This window comes from Falco cherrug, chromosome 1, assembly GCF_023634085.1.
Source record: "Falco cherrug isolate bFalChe1 chromosome 1, bFalChe1.pri, whole genome shotgun sequence".
NCBI classification, from domain to species: Eukaryota; Metazoa; Chordata; class Aves; order Falconiformes; family Falconidae; genus Falco; species Falco cherrug.
In genome coordinates this window covers 4,115,395-4,135,005 of record NC_073697.1, presented here as the reverse complement: position 1 = coordinate 4,135,005, position 19,611 = coordinate 4,115,395, and the positions used below count along the sequence as shown (strand labels likewise).

Below are 19,611 nucleotides of genomic sequence, written 5' to 3'. Positions count from 1 at the left end.
TCAGGATCCACGCTTGGATCCTTGCATAGTAATGGACCAACCTACACAGGTATAGCAGCTTTGTCAGAAATGCACTGTAGAGACACTAGAAATGAAGTTGCCCCACTGCAGTCTGAGAAAAATACCAGCAGTTGATAAACAAGGTTTGTTATTTGCAGGTGATTTTGCTATGGGAGGTTAACAGATGAACTAGAACATCTTGGCATAAGCCCTCTCCTTGAAAATATTTGCATTACAAACATGGTCCCATGAAACATGCTACACAGGTTACTTCATTCTGAACAATATTCAACTTGCTGGCAGTAACAACGGAAGGGTATGTGCTAGATCTACTGCTGCACAACAGCACATCCCAATTTTTCTTAGCTTCTGAGCTCAGAGGATTACCAACAATTTCAAAAGACAAAGCCCTGGTGGTTTAAATCCTCTCTAAGAAGGTATTTCATTAAAAGCTGTGCCATTTCCCATGTAGCAAACACCAAAATAATAACTAGTCCTATATAAAAGATGTTTTACACCTTACAAAACCATTACTTTGATTTTACAGACTCACAGAAGCATGTAGATTCATTAAGTCCTGGTAAAGTGTCTTATCCACTCGACCTTTACTGCTCTTCCATTTCTGGTTACGTATGGTAAATGCTATGTCCTCCAGGTATCACAGAATCACAGAGTATCCCACAAACAATCTCTACACAAATCTCAAGAAAATGCCAAACACAAAGACAGCTGTTTTCCTCTATGTGCAACGTGTAGTTTTGGGGGATTGAAGGAAAGCCATACAATAGATATTATAATACTCCTCTCAAACATCAGCTTCCATGTTAAAAGTAAGAAGCTGCCTGACCGACCTACAATTTTCACATCCTCCTGCTCTCGCTGTAAAAGCCCAACAGACTAAAAATGGAAACTTGAATGGAACTCCATATACGTCAAGCTTTAACAAAATAATACAATGAAACTGTCAGCCTCTGATCTTTCTCCCCCCTTTTTTTTTTTCTCTGAGAAAGTGAGAGCTGAGACATTGGCTTTAGTACAGCACAGCCTACTAGAGAATGTAATCCACATTCTCAAAGCCTTTGAGGAGCTAATCCCATAGATAAACTCAGGAGATGGCTGCATATCCGTGGTGGTGTGAACTGTCACAGCTCTAGCAGTCCACCTCAGGCATCTAGGCAATGAAAGGAAATTGTAACTTTCATATGCGAAACACAGAATCATTTAGGTTGGAAAAGATATTTAAGATCATCAAGTCCAACCGTTAACCTAACACTGTCAAGTCCACCACTAAACCATGTCCCTAACCACCACATCGACACACCTTTTAAATACCTCCAGGGACGGGGACTCCACCACTTCCCTGGGCAGCCTGTTCCAATGCTAGACAGCCCTTTCGGTGAAGAATTTCCTCCCTAATAGCCAAGCTAAACCTCCCCCGCACAGCCTGAGGCCATTTCCTCTTGTCCTATCGCTTGTTACTTGGGAGCAGAGACCAGCACCCACCTCGCTACAACCTCCTTGCTGCAGGGAGTGATGAGGTCTCCCCTGAGCCCCTTCTCTCCAGGCTCAACAACCCCAGTTCCCTCAGGCGCTCCTCATACAACTTGTCCTCTAGACCCCTCACCAGCTTCGGTGTCCGTCTTTGGACTTGCTCCAGCACCTCAATGTCCTCCTGGTAGGGAGGGGCCCAAAACCGACCACAGGATTCAACATGGGGCCTCGCCAGTACCGAGTCCAGGGGGACAATCACTTCCCTAGTCCTGCTGGCCACATCAGTATTTCTGACACAAGCCAGGATGCTGTTGGCCGCCTTGGCCACCCGGGCACACTGCTGGCTCATGCCCAGCCGGCTGCTGACCAGCGCCCCAGGCCCTTTCCCCCAGGCCCTTCCCAGCCGCTCTCCCCCAGCCTGTAGCGCTGCGGGGGGCTGGTGTCACCCACGGGCAGGACCCGGCACTGACCCGTGTTCAACCTCATACAAGTGGCCTCGGCCCATCGGTCCAGCCTGTCCAGATCCCTCTGCAGAGCTTTTATATCCTCAAGAGATCAACACTCCCCCCCAGCTTGGTGTTGGCTGCGACCTTACTGAGGGTGCACTCGATCCCCTCATCCAGATCATCGATAACGATCTTGAACAGGAGTGGGCCCAATACGGAGCCCTGGGGGACACCACTTGTGACCGGCCACCAGCTGCATGTAACTCCAGTTACTACCAGTCACTGGGCCCGGCCGTCCAGCCAGCTTTTTACCCAGTGTAGAGTTCACCTGTCCAGGCCATGAGCAGCCAGTTTCTCCAGGAGAACGCTGTGGGAATTCAGCAGTGTGTAGTCCCAGGCAGCACAAAGCATGACTGCTCACCTCAAGCTTTTCTTCCTTTGCTTTGACTCCATGAATACAACGCCAGAGTACTGGCTAGCTGGAGAACACCAAGATAAAAAAAAATTACAGAAAACCCAGCCTGTGGTTTAAGAAAATTTCTGGGATCTCTATTTCTAATGAGTGGAGTTAGTAACAAAGTTGTCAGTGACTCTCCTGCTACATTAACTTTGAGTGATAAGTATTTAAAATGTAAGACTATCAGACTTGCACATCTTGTCTGTATCACTGAGCTATGCCAAAGTGTTCCCATGAGACACTCAGAAGGATATGGTACCTGACACCAAACCCTGGCTGCTTCCAGATATACTGAAATTCTTATGCTCTTGAAATATAATCCATCCACAAATGATTTTAATTATATATATCTATCTCCATCTACCTTGTCTTTTCAAACCATGGAACTTAAATGGCTAATTTTTAAAGCCTAAAATGTTTGCACTACTTGACCAGGCACTGACTTACTGGCAATTACGCTATGTTTCATCTCATAGGGAGCTTATAGCATCTGCAATAGCGTATCTTCCATTCAAAATTGATCATCTAACCAGCACTTACTAAATCTTCGTGTAAGCAGCACTTCAAATATTTTATTAAGCTTCAGAGTACAAAAATCCAGTGAATCATGCTAATATGTTATAAGGCAAGCTAGCACTATTTTTATTAAATAACTTCATTAGCTTTTCAAACCAAATAATTTTCTACTTTTATGTTTATTCAGTATATATTTGTCTGCTCATTCAATATATGTTTCTATTATAAAATGCAGCTAATCTTAACATTTTAGGGGGGAAGAATTTAGCACGTAACAAATCTAAACTATAGACTGGGAGCTAAACACAAAGTTATGTCACAAACTAATCCTTGGATGCAAAGACAGTTGTGAAGTCTCCTTATTTCACAAATGGTAGGCATTTTACTTAGGCTTTCATCCTTAAAAGACAGAAATAAAGCATCAAAAACCTCAAAGACATTAGGTCAGAAAACAGAAGCATATGATTGAAAGTAAAATAATGCTTTTAATTTAACTCTGTACTCTCTGAGCACCAAGCGCTGGTGTGCACGTGCTGACATGCAGGCGGTTTTCTTCCTCCTCAAGTTAGGGGGAAGGATTCACATCAAGTAAGGTTTTCTCTGTGCTGCCACTTCTATGGAAAATTAAATTGAAGTACCCACTACTAAATTCAGTAAACGGGAAAGCGGGACAGGAAAAAAGTGATAAAAAATCCATGAGCTGGGCAGAATGATTCAAGTTAACTGAAATCTGTTGTCTTTAGAGAAACGGAGATAGATTATCAAAACATATAAGGACAGTAAGGCTCAAACCATAAGCCCAAATACTTCTGACATAAGATAGCCAGGTGTCCAGCAACAGAAATATGACTTAGAATAATTTCCTTTATGAAAGGATCTGTGACAAAAACTTTTGACCACAGTTAGAAGAAAAGGGTTACTATGCATCAATGAATGCATCTGGAAGGCTCTAAACTCCAGGCTGCCAGAAGCATCAATTTTATACAAATAAACTATCACCAAGAAAAAACAAGTATTCCACATTACTTTTAAATAGATTGGTCTCAATTTATATAGATTTACTGCATAATTTTAATATTCCTAATATAATTTTTACATTAGACATATGACTTCTATTTTTTTTTTTTTTTTTGCTTATGCTGAAATTGCTTCACCTTGCAAAATAGTCACTGTGATCTGTAGCTATGATTTCTCTGGTTCTGGGCATCATATAAGAATGCTTTCAATATACTTGGAAGACATGTGAAAAAGCCTATATAATTTCCAACAACTTTCTTGGCCACAGTTCTGTTTCAAAGCGTTTCATACAGCACAACCACATCAATAGAGTGCTGAAGCCCATGGTAAACACGTCACAACGTATTAAAAGTCACACAGGACTTTTACAGAATTTGTACTAAATATGGAATTGTGAATAAGGCCCAGCCAAATTCTATTGAACTCTCTTAATTACGTCAGGATATGCATCATATTTTATCACCTGGCCAGAGAGATTTAAAGGCAGCTGTTGTTATTTTGTGCGATATTATTTAGATGATGCCTGCTGCCACAGAATGAAGATCAGTATTGCTAGGCCTTACGCATATACAACAACCAAACGCTCCTCACCTTAACAGCTATAATACCACTGATCCAGAACAAAACTGCTTTTTGAATATATGTGCTTAAAAAAATCGAAATCCCTCCCTCCTTCCCAACTCTTTGAACCTTGTGTATTGTTGTATACTTACCAGCACCTGAAGAATCTGGGGCAGAATAAATCTATTAGTTTGGTCATGTTTCTGAATAGAGAGATTTCACTGTGACAAATGTCATAGTGCTATTGCAGTACAGGTTTTCTTGCAGTACTGTCTCCTATGCTGTCCTAAATACAGTCTGTTTGGTCATTTCCATGACGGCGTTAATGATATCTGTCTCTTCAGATCATTACAGACCACTATCACAAGACCACTAAGGAAGAACAGCTAGAACACTCAGAAGACTGCACTACAAAAGGCATTCACTGCTAGAAATTATCTCTGACCTGGACTTTTGAAGGAGGTCTCTGTCTAAAAAAATCAGTATAAGGGGTAGGGTTCCCGCAAGCATACACAGTACAATGAGCAAGTTAAATATTCTAAAAAACTGTGGAGAAGGAGGATAATCTTATTCGACAGAGAACAGTTACGTGTGTTAAACCTGTAACTGTAACCAGATGAGCAGAAACAGGAATTGCTGCAGATCACCAGGACCAATACCCTGTCCGAAAGTGGCCAGTGCCAAGGGAAGGGATGAATGCCTTCCCCTCTACTTATTCACTAACAGCTCACTTTCTCTAAATAGTCCAAAACTCACGTTCTCACTGATGTCTTGTGGTGGTTTTTTCTGTAGGCTAAGCATCCATTGAGTCAAAATGTATTTTCTTCTCTGTATTTCAACCGACTGTTCCCTTGTTCTTGTAAAATGACTATGTACTGTTTGCCCCACAGTACAGAAAGACAAAATTTGTATAATACGTTTGATTCCCTTTATTTTTAGGGTAAAACCTATAAAACCATTAAAAAGTAATTGCCTAAATGAAAAAAAGCAAAATTTAGCCGCTTTATGGGTTAGGCAAAGGCAACTGTGTAGTTGAGGACAGCTGTTTTGAGATACATTCTGCACTGAAACAACAGGTAAGAAAACTGACATTTAGAAGATGACAGAACAGAAAGTGACTTCAGGACAGGTGGAGGAGGAAAGGAAAAATATCCCTAACATTTTTTGTATGTTTCTTTTACTGTTAGGTACCAGAAGACCCCCAAATATTTAAGTATATCTGTAAGTATCTAAATATTTCTTTAATGTAAGTAACAAATCCACTAATCTGTTATATTTGACTCACCTGTTCTTCTTGCAACTTGAGGAAAAACCCTGGACATAATAGTAATTACCAGCACAGGGGACCACTGCTGGATCAAAAGATCATACTTTACTTGACGCTTCCTGCCAAGGCAATACTATTCTGTCCTCCGTAACCACAGGTTAAATACTTTATGAAATGAGCACACCGATTTTTATGTTGTGGAGTATAGGTTAATCTTTCCCCCAGACCCAATTCAAATCTGCCAGTATCTACCTCTATTAAAGATTACCTATTTGCCTCTAAGGAGTTTTGCATCTGCGGACATTATATGAATAAAGACATTTGTAAACAAGCCCAGGTAAATGGTCTTACCCATTCTGCTAAGATCTTCCAAGGCACAACGTGGTAATACGTACACCTCAGACATCCGGAATTAGGAACACTTCAATCATATTCTCCTAAGCCTCAAGAGGCAGCAAAAACATCCATCGAATCCAATTTGAGTGAATACAAATTGAGAGAAATGTAAATTTTAGTGAATTTATGTTTTGGTGACATATTTACCACTCGGGACCAATACTTCAGGAGACATGACTTCTCTGCTCAGAATATGACAGTACTCCTAATGACTTGGTTTTGATGTTTAATATAATGGTATTACTGAATTTCTGGGAATAAACCCTGTAATTACTCTGTTTTGTAATGAATACAGCTGTGATGACTGCTCAACTAAAGTAAAAATAAAATACCGGGCTTTGTCCAAAAATGGTCCCAATTCATAATGCACCTATCTGGAGCCGTCAGCAGCCAGTAATTCTGCTTTTCAAAAGTGCAATGGCACCTTCTACAACAGTTTGGCAGCATCATGAGAGCTGCAGCTTTATCTTTTTATTTTTCTGATGGTTCAAAGGGCCAGAGGAAAGTCAGAATAGACTTCTGAGGTTTGGGAGTTTTCATTCTCTACCTCACATATGTTGTTACTGACATATGCAGAGACAGTGTGTGCCTATCTCTGTGTGAAGACCTAGCATTTTCTTTGCCATTTCCAGACAAAGAAATCAATTAATCTTAAAAAAGTTAACTTCAAGAGGGGATGGATATCTCTAGCTACAACTATTTTAGTTTGCTCCAAATTCCCTCGTTTAAGTTTTTTTATTTCTCTCTCTCCTCGACTTTCCTTAATGCAAACCAGCTGAATTTTTCCCTCCTGGGAATGGGTTTTCATGCTTTTGGGTTTGTGTACAAAACCCCTACCAGATACATTAACTGTCAGAATCAGAAGAAAACCATTAACTGTGGAAAAACAGGGGGCTGAGATCCCAATCAACCATTGCACTGCATCTACGGAGTGGTGTGCTCTCTCTCTGCTGACAGACCCTATTCATGCTGGACTGAGTGGGACCATGACCCTCACCTGCCACCTGACATTAGAGAGCTCTGCCTGGTTCACTAATGGATAGATCACATCAATAAATCTGATTCCTTGCATTGAGTCGAGGAAGCAGATTGAAAGAGAAGATTAATCTTGCCGACTGACATTATAGGGAAGATGTAAAAGATAACAGAAATTACTGGCTAGGTCTCATATGAACTCTAGTTCACTGATGCATGAGATCGGCTTTCCCAGTGGGCTCCAGAAGGAATTGGATTTTTGTTTCTCTGTGAGCATTTACGCCTGTCTTCATCTTCTGTTAACATTCTTCCTGAGATGAAACCTTGTAGCTGGTGGTGTTTGCCCTTAGCACAGGCTTATGACTGACTTCCCCAGAACCATATGGCTGCATTTAACATAAATCCAAGTCAGCACAGAAACTGTATTATGCTGTGAATTTGTCTCAGCTTATTTTTTGTGCAGAACTGCAATCAAAAAATTGCTTAGGAAGAGACAAAAGTGAATTTCCACTTCCTCAGAGCCAATATTAATACTACCATAATCCAGGAAAAAGCTCCAAGATCACAACAGATCAAATGATGATCAAAGTTTGGGGGAAAGAAAGAGAAGAGAGCTATTACCTATATGCAAAACCAGAGGAAACATCTGTGGGAACTGGAGATAAGCCTCTTCTAACAGCTTATTCAAATGTTTCAGAAAACCACTTCACATATGGTAACACTTGCTTGAATTTGGGTGGGTTTACACTGAGGACCCGCTTTCTCCACAAACTGAAGACTGAGAGCCAAGAGAGAAAAGAAGCCCTACTAGGGCTGCAAGTGCCTTCCTCACTGCTTGTGTGTTCTTTCACATCTGCCCCAGCAGGTTACTCCTCCACTGCTGGCTGCTGTTGGAGAAAGACTGGAGAAGTCAGGCATGGCAACCTGCAGCTTCAAACAGCAATTCAGACTCACCAGTATCCCAACCTGCTGTGAAAGCCACCAGGACACGGTGACTTGAAGGACTGGATACTGACAAAAGCTCCAAACTTCCTCCCTGTAGGTGTGCAAGAGTAAATCTGCATTGTACCTACCTTCTTGGTGGTGTAAGAAAGAATATAGTGCTACTGCATGCACCTGTAAATATCCTACTATTTGTTCCTCCAAATTCAGATTCAGGCTGCTAGCTCTCTCCCCGGGAGAAGGGGGAGCTCACTTCTGTGATACGCAAATGCCTATCTAGGATCATAAGAACCAGTATAATCAGATGGCTCTGCCAAGCCTGCTCTTTCACACTCCTCTGCTACGCTACAACTCTGTGAAGACGAGCAAGGAAAACAAACGCCACGAGGCTACACTTTGCAGACGTGAGCAGGAAAGTCTGACGCAAAGACTGACTCACGGTGCTGGGCTAGCAAGTGAAGAAACTTGCCACCGTTTTAGTTACTCATCTTCGCTGCAGGATTGTCCCATTACCTATTTTCCAGAGGACAGTGGCTGTTCTTACAGGCTTCTTCTGGGTCTCTCAGAGGACTAGTACTTACACAGACTTCCACCTAGGCTACAGGAAGTGCCTTGGCTCTCGATACTGTTAGTGATATTCATTTCCCAAGGAGACAGCAGATGAAGTGAACCCAACAGCCCCTTAGTGCACTTTGTGATACTGACAGTGTTCATGCTATTCCAGTTCTCCTCTCTCCAAAGGAAGAGAGAGTAGAGGAAAGCATCTGAATTTTCCAGTGAGGACTGGAAATGTTCATGTGGGCAGTAAGCCTTTATATTACAATTCCTTATCTTGTTCCCTGCCCTTCTGAAACCATATCCCTACCAAGACAGAGAGAGAAAGAGAGCAAGTTGTCTCTGAGATGAGGTATTCTAATCTTGGCCAGTTCCTGCCTTGCGTATTGAGTAAATTAAGCTTTCCAGGGAGAAAATCAAAGAAGAAAGGTAGGGCACAAGTACTCCTCCCATCTCTTTTACTGCCCTTGCTGTCTTCATAAAGCTGGAAGAGAACAACTGCTCTAAATGTCTCAAACAGCACATAGAGACAATTTCAAAACCCAAATGTGGTTTAGGAGAGCCTCAGAGCTGCATTATTTACCCAAAGATTAATTCAGAAGTTGGAACAAAGGTTGAAATCTCATCTGCAGCTGAAAGCCCTGACTGAGCTGCCGGACATTTTAAAAGGAGATAAAAGCCGAAGGAAGTTAAAGTAGTGAAGTATTATTCTGTCAGTGACTGATAGGATCTGATTCTGCCTGAAGCTGCAAGCAGGATGAAGTTGCCATCATAATGGATCGATCTGTGAACCTTAGCTCACTTTTTGATGTCCATAGCTGTGGTTCTCTTGCAATTCAGAGTCTGTGATAACCTGTGATGAACTCTGTCCTGCCACTCAGTAGTGCTACCAGCAGTCACTCAAACAGCCACATTCACGTAACTACAATGACAGCACTGTCATAACCTCTGAGTTACAACCACTACCACCAATTTGGCAACCGTGCATGCACATATGATGCAAATGTCATTCCTGTTTTCCAGTCTTTACTGTCCCTTGGTGAAAACTGGTCTAGTGCACTTCCATAGTCTCCCATTTGCAACATGCCAAGATTTGTAGACTTGAGAGACCACCATTCAGGGATTCAACATGGCAGGGGATTACACCTTGTGCCCAGAAGAGGGTGATGCTCTATCTTTATTGGTACGTAACTTACACATGCGCCTTTTTGGAGCTGGACTTCTCTTTGTGCAACCAACATTATCAGAGACACTGGCTGCTGGCACTAGAGAGTCATCAAGGTCTGCTTTGCCATCGTGTTTGGTATTGTTTTCTCACCTGTTTGAATGTGACAGAAAGAATCCCTGGAATCTGTTCAGATTCCTTTCTGGTTCAACTCGAGCCTCACTTACTGGGATTGCAGACTTGACTGCAGCCATGCAACCATAGAAAAGACATAGAAAAAAAGATCTGTAAAATTTGTGTGCTTAACTTCATGGTATCGATGACATTTTTTTACTGAAGTGTTTTTCTGTTTAACCTGTGATTTTTTCAAGCAAGTTTGAAGAAACTTCAGAGACTGTGTTGAAAGACTTCTTATCAGCATTAGCCATCAGATATAAAATCTTTGTTTTGATTATTTCTGGCTTCTACCAGTAGTAGAACAAATGCCAGCAGCCAAGGTTTCTCATCACCTTGAGTCATTCCTATAGGTGATCAGATTCATGCTATTCAAAAGGATTTCACAAGGAATCACAAGCAGTAAAGGACAAGGAATAATCTTGGGTTTCATCCTAGATATTCAGCCTATAGTCCTCTAGCATTTTAGCTAAGTCCTACCATGCCTAACAACCACTCTCAGTTTCTCTTTCTGGACTACTCCATCTACCGTTTTCACACTCATTCTTACCCTTCTGGGCCCAGCCATTTCCAGTTTTCCCCTCTCCACCCTGCACTCCTGGCTTCTTCCACTCTTAATTTAATTCACTATGCTTTTACAACAACCTGACCTGTTTAAACAGAGCTCTCCTGAACTTTTTCCCAACAAATGTCAAAAATCCTCAGCCAACCTCCTTGCAAAGAAGTCTTAAATACAACAGGAAGTTTTCAAACCTCAACCCTGTAAAAATATGACATTTTCAGAAAATGAGGAGATTCTATAGAAATAGAAAATGCTAGGAATCTTTATCGATAAGAAATATAAATGCAGTCATTTGCTGATAGTGAATCTTACTTTTTTTTGCACATTTTGATACCTAGATAACTCGGGGAAAGGACTGTCAGGTTAGGTAAAAGAAAACCAGACTTTTTACTTCAAATTAAGGTGATTTGTCAGCACATATACTAACAACGTGTTTACATCCTAAAGAAAAGAATAGTGGTACCATGTAAAGCCAACAATACGTACCATTAAAACACTTTGGGATTTCCAGCTGTCTTATAATTAATGCACTGCACACAAATCTCTCGAAGCTATAAACAACTATTCTTTCGGTCTAGGCCTATGAATCATTGCATGAATTTCTATGCAAAATGTCTACTTCTATTACCATTACTAACACTAAAATTGTCAAATTCATTAGATTAATATTCTCTCCATAAGCCATACGAACTAAGAAATAGTGTATCATAATGTAACACACACATGACATGAAAACAAAGAAACAAATATATAATGATTCTAGCTGTGACACAGTATGTTAGTGAGGCTGATAAACTGAATCTTCATGCTGATAGTATGTTGTAGTCTCAAATCTATTATGCTTTGGAACGGATGTGCTATTATCTCTGGACAACTTTCACACCAGGAGATGATTCCTGCTAGCATAATTTTAAAAAAGAAGGGATTACAAACAAGATAAATTTCATTATATTGTTACCTGAATTAGTATCAACTAACAGGAATTTCATATAACATCATTCATTTGCCAAAATACTTGCATTTGGTGGTGCCATTACAAACATATAAAGCACAAACCAGGCATAGTGCTATTAACTCTCCTTCAGCAATTATGCATCTGAATCAGTACTGTATGGTAATTAGTTTACAGGGAACAATAATATTTAGTTTTGTTCTTTTTTACTAGAGCATGCTTACATTTTTACTCTAAAGCATATATATTAGGGTCTTCCAGTAAATATCTGCAGTATCTTTGAGTTTGCTAGTAATTATTAACTAATTGAATTTAATACACCATTCTCTTGCCGCTGTTCATTTTAATTTGTGGCTATGTGAAAGTTTAAGAGTTTTCAGAACATGAAGCATATCAATGTACAGTGTCAATATATTTTACAGATTAGTTATTAAATGGGCAGGTGCAGATCTCACTTAATCAAATACTATCTTACCCCTTTTACACTGTTAAAAGTTACAAGTAGCAAATCAGAATTTGGACATGTATGATTTTTATCATACTATAAACAAAACAAAAAGGTAAATTTATGTTTAATAATTACTCACTAAAACCTAGTGAACTGTGCTGGCTAAGAGGCTGGAACTCATTAGAAATGGTACTGCTTTGTCAGGGTTTTTTGGTTGTGTTTTTTTTTTTTGTGTGTGTGGAATAGAAACCAAATATACTGATTTGACATAAGAATCGCAAAACAGTTCAAATGTTAAGACAGATCTTAATGACCAAGTTAAGTAGATATGGAACAGTTCTAAAATATACATTTTATTTAAACATTGAAACATTAAATTGAAACATTCATTTATACGGAATTCTCTATTTTCAGTTTATATATTTATCAGCAGTTCTGGTTTCAAACTAGCTGTTAAAAATATTACAGATTAGGTATGTAATTTTTTGATTGGTCATTCCTTATGCTGTATTAATATGTCATTTCTAAAACAAACATTTGCTGAGTACTAAATATATTACAAACTAAGGATCAGATCTGGCAAATGTGTAATCATGCAAATAGCTTGCAACAGCTTGTAGAATCAGGCCATAGTGAATTAACACAACCTCAACTGCACTCTTACTTTCTTAAGTGAAAGCAAACAAGATTTGGCAGTCAAGGTTTACCATTTTTTATTTACCATAAGTCAGTATGACAAATCATTTGACAATTATTTTTTAAAAAAAATCAGATATAAAGATGAGGAAGTCTGTCCCAGATGTTTTTGACTATTGTAACCAGCATTTTTTTTTTACATCACATTTTGTCTCCTGTGTCAACAGTTAGCATCATGCAAACACTTAGAGTCACATACCCATAACTGCTATCGTGATATGTTGGAGAAAACACATCCATCTCTATAAGGTTGTCATGACCATTTGCAAGGACTGCTTGATTTCCTAATTCTCTATACACAAAGATACAAAAAGATTAAATTAGAGTGGCAATGTCAAATTAAAGAACGGGATGATCCCACAAAAAGAATATACTGACTCGTTGCATAACTTTCTTTTCCCACAGATGTGCAAAACTGCAACTGCATTTTGACTGTGGGATGTGCCTTCCGTGCTGTCTTCTGAAATACATGTTGGATTGAAACCTGACACAGCATTACAAGGCTACCATTAGGTGGTCACTACCCTTTGGTGGTCCCTTATTTAAGTGCAAGTCCTTGAATAAAATTCCTGGCTGCTGCCTGTGGCAAGACAGGCTTAAAGACTGAACAGTGCATAGTGGGGGATGTTGTTTACTTGATGAGGCTGGACCGGAGATGAAGTAATAAAAGTGAACTGAGACAATTAAAAGACAGTCTCTTGCTGGCTATCTGGCACAGCCAGTCAGTCAGCCAGAAAATATGCAGAGGGCTGGCTACCAGAGTGAGTGGAGATGTCACATTCTGCAGACAACACTGCACAGCAGCCTGGGAGGGAAAGGAAGGACCACAGACTCTGGCTCTCTCGGGGACAGGCAAGCAAATGAAGGAGGAAAAACAAAGCTATGCACTAATATTTTATTTAGGACTACATGTTTCTTTTGTCCTATCTAAACCAGGAAAAGGTTAGTTTTGGAAAAAACCACTGGGTCCATGCTTACTTCACTGGCTGTGTATCTTTGAAGAGGGGAACGATAAACGCAGGGAATACTGTGCAAATACTATCGAATTCTGGACTATCGGTGCTTGCCTAAGAGACGGGATGAAGTACACAGCATGGTCAAATTCCAAATATTCATGGTGACAGCAAGGGATTTTTGAGTAGGAAGGATGCCAAAGAGATCAAGCAAAAATCTAAAGTAACACAACATTTACACCAAGGGAAACTTATAAGGATATGGGCTCACTGTGCTAGGATTCAAACACAGATGCTTGGTGAGTACCTAACTGCATGAGAACGTCAAAAGAAAAAATAACTTTTTTATTCAGCTTTACTGTTTGAAAACAATACTGGTTGTTTGACTTAATGAATGTGGATACATACTACTACAATACCATCTAATGTGTGTATATACCGACCCCATAATTAGGGTAGGTCAATCTGTAAAATGCATTCATGCACTCAGCAATCTGAGACCTGTTTCCTCAACTTGCAAACCAGTGATGTGGCATGCCCACGATGATGCACAAGGTCTTCAGATGACTGGGATTTGAACCCCATCCCCAGTTTCTGCCTTTATTTTGTACCATGCCTTCTCAATGTAAGTAACACGTTCTAATCATGTCCATGCATGAAAACGTGGAAGACTTACAGAACGGAACAATTTTGAATTTGATTAAAAATAAAAAGGTACTGTTTTAGTGGGTGGAATGTGTAAAATAGCTGCTTCGAGCAGACTTTCACCACCAGCAGCACTGTGTTTTTGCAATCAATCAGCGTCTACACAAATTGATTTGAGACTTCCCTGGAAACTATCAACACCCTTTCCACACCTTAATCAATACTGAAGGCGCTAGTTTCATTGGCGGTCCACCCCAATATAGACACCTGGGTATGTTCATCACACTTTAGGAATTTCTAAAATCTTCACGTTTTAAAATGAAGTTTGGATCAAGCTTGCAGAATGGTTTTGAAGTAACGCATTCTAGGAATTGTTTTTTCTGTAGCACTTCTAAGGTATTTGAATAGTTCAATTGAATCCTTTAAAATGATGAAATATTTTCCAGCCATCAAGTATTTCTTCAAGTGATTCCCTCTTTCTTCTCAATAAAATTAGCAGATAAGTAACTGAATACAGTAATGTTCCTACCAACTGTATTTTTAAGTACGTTAGGGGTAAGGAAAGGCTCACATTACCAGTATAGACTACAAAAACCACATTAGCTTCTTTGTTAGTTTCTATAAAAAATTCACAGTCCATCATACAAAATACAGCCATCTTTCAAATAATGAGGTATTTTAACACAGCAAATCAAGTAAGAAAAAGCAAAGTTCTTTGATTCACTGACACATTAGCACAGATTCTGAATAAAGTTATATAATATTATCAGAGATTTATTCCTTGACTGGAATATGTAAATTTCCCCTTGCTGACAAATTTATCTTAGACACTCAATGCCTAAAATTAATGAAATACTACCTGAGAAATGCACTAAGCTACCAGCTTCCTTTTATCAACAAATTTATGAAATCTAATGTACTTTTCCTCTGCACATCTCTAACATACATAATTGATTGTGCATTAGAAAAAATCTGCAAATTCAAATATTTGACAGAGAAGGCATTTAAAGACGTAATTTACTAAGTATTTTTAAATACCAGTAATGTAGATCCTACTAGAATACAAAACCATGGAACTTAACTGGTTCCTGGTGCTCATGAACTCATTACTAAAACTTGCAGGTGAATAAAAACTTAAAGGACCAATGATAATAAAAAAAATACTAATATTTAATTATTTAATCACCATTTATAATATTCAGACACCTGACGTAGTCACGCATTTGCATGATTTTGGCTGTCCAACCAGTAATTCAAAGAACAAAATGGAAAGTTATTCAATAGTCCTGCTTTTTTATTTCATCAAAGTTAAAATTGCTCTACAGTGCTGACTCCTCCAGCAGATCTATGGATTCTACAGCTGAACTTAACCTGTAGCAGGTTGGGGAGGAGTCAAATAGTAATGACCATTAAATGTCCAATGAAAAGGCCCTGCAGTCTGCAGGAAGTATTTTCTTACCACCTTGCTTTTGTTTAAAAAAAGTAGATTTTACTGAGCCCCAATAGAATGAAGACAAGTTCTGCCACTGCTCAGTAACCTCGTTGTCATTTAAAGATGGCATCAAAGATGAAAGAAGCATTCACATAATCCAAGTCATAGTTTTAGGCTCTCACAAAATTTTAAGCAAAGAGTCTTTTTATTTTTTATTATTTATTTATAGTTTTAATTTATATTTCTATTTTATATTTTAAAACCCATAAATCGGAATTTCTGTTGGATGTTATTGATCTGTCAGCTTATAGTTCACCCATTTAGCTGGTAACAGCAATGCTTTACACAGAAGTATTAACACTACACAGAGCCAAATTGCAGAATATGCTATTAAATATACAACTGAATCCAATATTATGATAGATCTATTTTGAAGTCACTTCCATTACTACTGCAAAACAATAGGGACCAGAACCTCCCTCAGGCTTTGCAAATACATCTCTCTCACCTACATGCTCATACACAAACCCAGCCTTTTCACTACCCAGCTATGTATGACAGCAAGCTGTATGTCATTTTTATGCCACCCATCACCAGTATGAGCCTATAGAGATAGAAAGACAGCTATGTATATATGCTGACATATACATTCTGTACCTCTAAATGGCTGTCATCTAAGTCAGTTAAAAAAAAAACAAACCAGGGGGGAAAAAAGCTGACTATGAGCATAAGCTGAAGTATTGCCAAAGTGGAAATAAACTTTCTTTTAGGCTGAGAAAAGGATGAAGGAACAGACCTATCACAAAGTTGTTAACATAATTGAAACTAAGCCTAAGAATCACACTCAGTAGGGAACCTTAGCCAAAAAAGGGAAAAATCAATGACAAGTAAGATGGGTTCTTCACCTCCAGAGTTCCATCCAAGTGAGACTATTAGAGAAACTACAGTAGGGCTCTGTTAGTTTTTATGTGAAATTTTCACATTTCAGCTCATTCACAAAACACTCAACTCAAATACCCTTAGCTTTTCATCACGAACATTTAAAAGATGAAAAGACTATACCTGGCAAAAAATATTTACTCCAGGTTGGAAGTGGTATTCTCATTCAAGTCCTATGTCTTTTTCTTTATAAAGACAATAAACCCACATACGGCAACAGAAGCAAACACCAAAGACCTTACTGTCTACTGATGATTAACCAGTCTGGAAAACGTCAAACATCTTATTCCCACTAGAAACTTAGCTGTTCTATAAGAACACTTTTTCTTAACGTACTAAATTGTCTGAGCATGATGATGGAATCCCTTCAGTGGAAACCTATTCCACAGTGCGTATGTCTCATTAGCAATACATGAGGGCCCAAGAAAACTACAAAAAGGAAGAGCCATTCCCAAGAGCCTGACAGAAGAGTTACCTGGAACATCTATGGGGACAAAACTATCTAATAAAGAATCTTAAGGTCATATATTATTTCGATTAGTCAAAATCAGCTGGACTACCTTTACTTTACTACAAAATGTAATTTAAAGGGTTTCAAAGAATGAATCGAAGGGATTTCATAAACATATTCAGGAGTTACTGTCACCTTCAATATAGTTATAAATGCTAAGTTTGATGCCTAAATTGGAATATTATAGCTTTCGTTAATAAAAAATTAGTGCTGATTGAGTGTTACATGAGTATTAATTAATCACTGTAGGTAAATTCAGCTCTGTGCCAGTAAGTCCTATAAAAAATTTTTATAGATCATTTTGCATCATACATCATCCTGCATCTAAAGAACCTAATGTCGCCCTTTATATTAGTTGCTTCTTTCCCACAGCCAGTTATCAATTCTAAAAGACAAAAAGATTCACAACAGATTTATCATTACATCAGAACTAAGTGAGCTCTTTCATCTCATCAAATCCTAGGCAACTTTAATAAACACCTAGCCTCACACAGGTATTTCTTTAAAGGGACCAAGTATAAGAGTTAAAAAGTATTATTAAAGTTCCTTGACATTTGACCTGTAGGCAGTATACATTTGACACATAACATACCTGGCAAGCAAGGCAAGAAATCTCTTCCAACAGTCAGAAGTCACAGGTTATGAACAGGAAGGAGAATGCTTGCCTGGAAAAATTAATTTACTCTTCGAGACCAACTGCGCTTTCATAAGCATTGTAAGGGAAAAGGGTACCATTGTGGATTTTAGAGAGAGGATAGATTTTTTTTTGGTACTGAAAAGCTTTCATTTTTGTTTGCTGAGGGCAAGTATTAGCTGCTGGTCACCTTTCATCAAGTTAAATGTTTTCTTTCAAAGTGCCACAGTCTGTAGTAGTACCTAAGTAGTTACCTGCTTTCCAGTGGCGCATTACTGCCAAGGACCCAGCTGTCCTGCAGCTGGACTGACTCAGGTGTGGTTTGCAGCTCGGCGGGCAAAGCAGCCGGCGGGGCCGGACTCTGATTCCTCCTATTTGTCAGTGAGTTTCTGTTAAGTGAGGTGATGGATGGGTGATGCTGTGCTGAATGTTGCTTGTGAGAAGGTGGCAAAGGCTGCAGGGTCGACTGGCCTTGGTTATTTGGAGGTTGTTCTAAGAAGAAAGAAAATTAAAGTTCGTTATACACCATCTCAGCATTTGCTACAACCAAACCAGACTGAAAAATTCAATATAATCCTATCATCTAATATATTTGCATATTATTCTATTAGCAGACATTCAGTGACATTCTCTAAGAGCAAGTTTACCCTTGATACACCAAGTTCTAATTAATATACAACAGATGGTAAAATTGCTTTTGGTTTTAATTTGTTTCAGGGTTGTTTTTTTTTTTTTAATCTGGTATTATTAACACCTACAGAAAATAGCATCTGACAGCTCCCCTAATGTGCCTTTAGATTTCAGCTTTTTTTAACAAACCAACCCTGAAATTAAATGGGTAATTTCAGTAGAACACAAAGGTTTTCAAAATGCATATAATCCCTATAATTATTTAATGGAGTTTTTTAAGCTTTATTTAACTGCAATAAATTATTACAAGCTAGTTGCTAAACAGCAGTAGACTAGTTTAGTGCATTTCAAATAAGGCAGATCTGCACTATGATCTGCTAATAGATGCTAAGTATTCTTTAGCAGAAGGTCACTCTGTGAAGCAGATGTTGCTTCATGGATATTTAACAGACTGAATCACATCTGATTACAACGTCAGAAGACTCATATACTTAATGACCGTTACATCCATTAGAACACACACAGAACAGATTTTCCAATTTCACACTATGCGATATAACTACAGTTTGGAGTAAGTCACAGGTGATCAGATAGTCAGGCCATCAAAACGAAAGGAAATATTTTTTGACTTAACCAAAGCACACAACACCCATAAAGCTTAAAACCAAAACCTCGAAACAGCAAACCCCACAATCAAATATCCCCAGCAATGCTAGGTTTTAACAATCCGTTCTGTAAAATCAGTGGTAAATAAGTCATAAAAAGAAGACACACTTTGCCATACAACACAACGAATACAAAATTAAAAAAAGTCAAGACACGTAATTTATCATGATTTAGCAATGACTGATAACACTTAAAAATGTAACACTTAACATCTAATTCAAATTGCAATTTATTTCCTAAACTAATGTAGTAGAAAATACTTAATAATACAATTGCAAGTTTTAAGCAGAGCAGAAGACACAGGGCCTGCACTTTGCTCACAGTGTAAATGCTTTCAAATTAGTTTTTTGATCTTCATAAGCAATTCCCTGTTTGGAACTGGTTATAACTGCAAATTGTTACAAACCCAATAATAATACCTTGGTACAGAGAACACAGGGAAAGTATTTCAGTTGAAACAGACGTTTCCAGTAATTTACAGGTGACTACTATAAAAACAACTTAACAATGAGAAATTTGTCATGTTGTGAACATAAAAAAATTTGAGAATGTTAAGGAATAGACATGCTAAGCTTTAACAG

At 38.7% G+C, this 19,611-nt stretch overlaps 1 protein-coding gene across 9 annotated transcripts in view; it reads right to left on the bottom strand.

Moving 5' to 3' along the window:
* The window catches only part of TENM3 (teneurin transmembrane protein 3), a 323,373-nt gene that overhangs the window by 118,503 nt on the left and 185,259 nt on the right, over window positions 1-19,611 (bottom strand). For 5 of the 9 annotated variants that reach the window (XM_055714055.1, XM_027814146.2, XM_055714069.1 and 2 more), the window contains 2 exons: window positions 17,989-18,226; window positions 12,820-12,912 (listed from right to left, as the gene is read on the bottom strand). In XM_055714055.1, the coding sequence (XP_055570030.1) occupies window positions 12,820-12,912; window positions 17,989-18,226 (331 nt within the window). The remainder of the gene's footprint in view (window positions 1-12,819; window positions 12,913-17,988; window positions 18,227-19,611) is intronic. The other 4 variants (XM_055714085.1, XM_055714115.1, XM_055714105.1 and 1 more) reach the window with 1 other exon arrangement.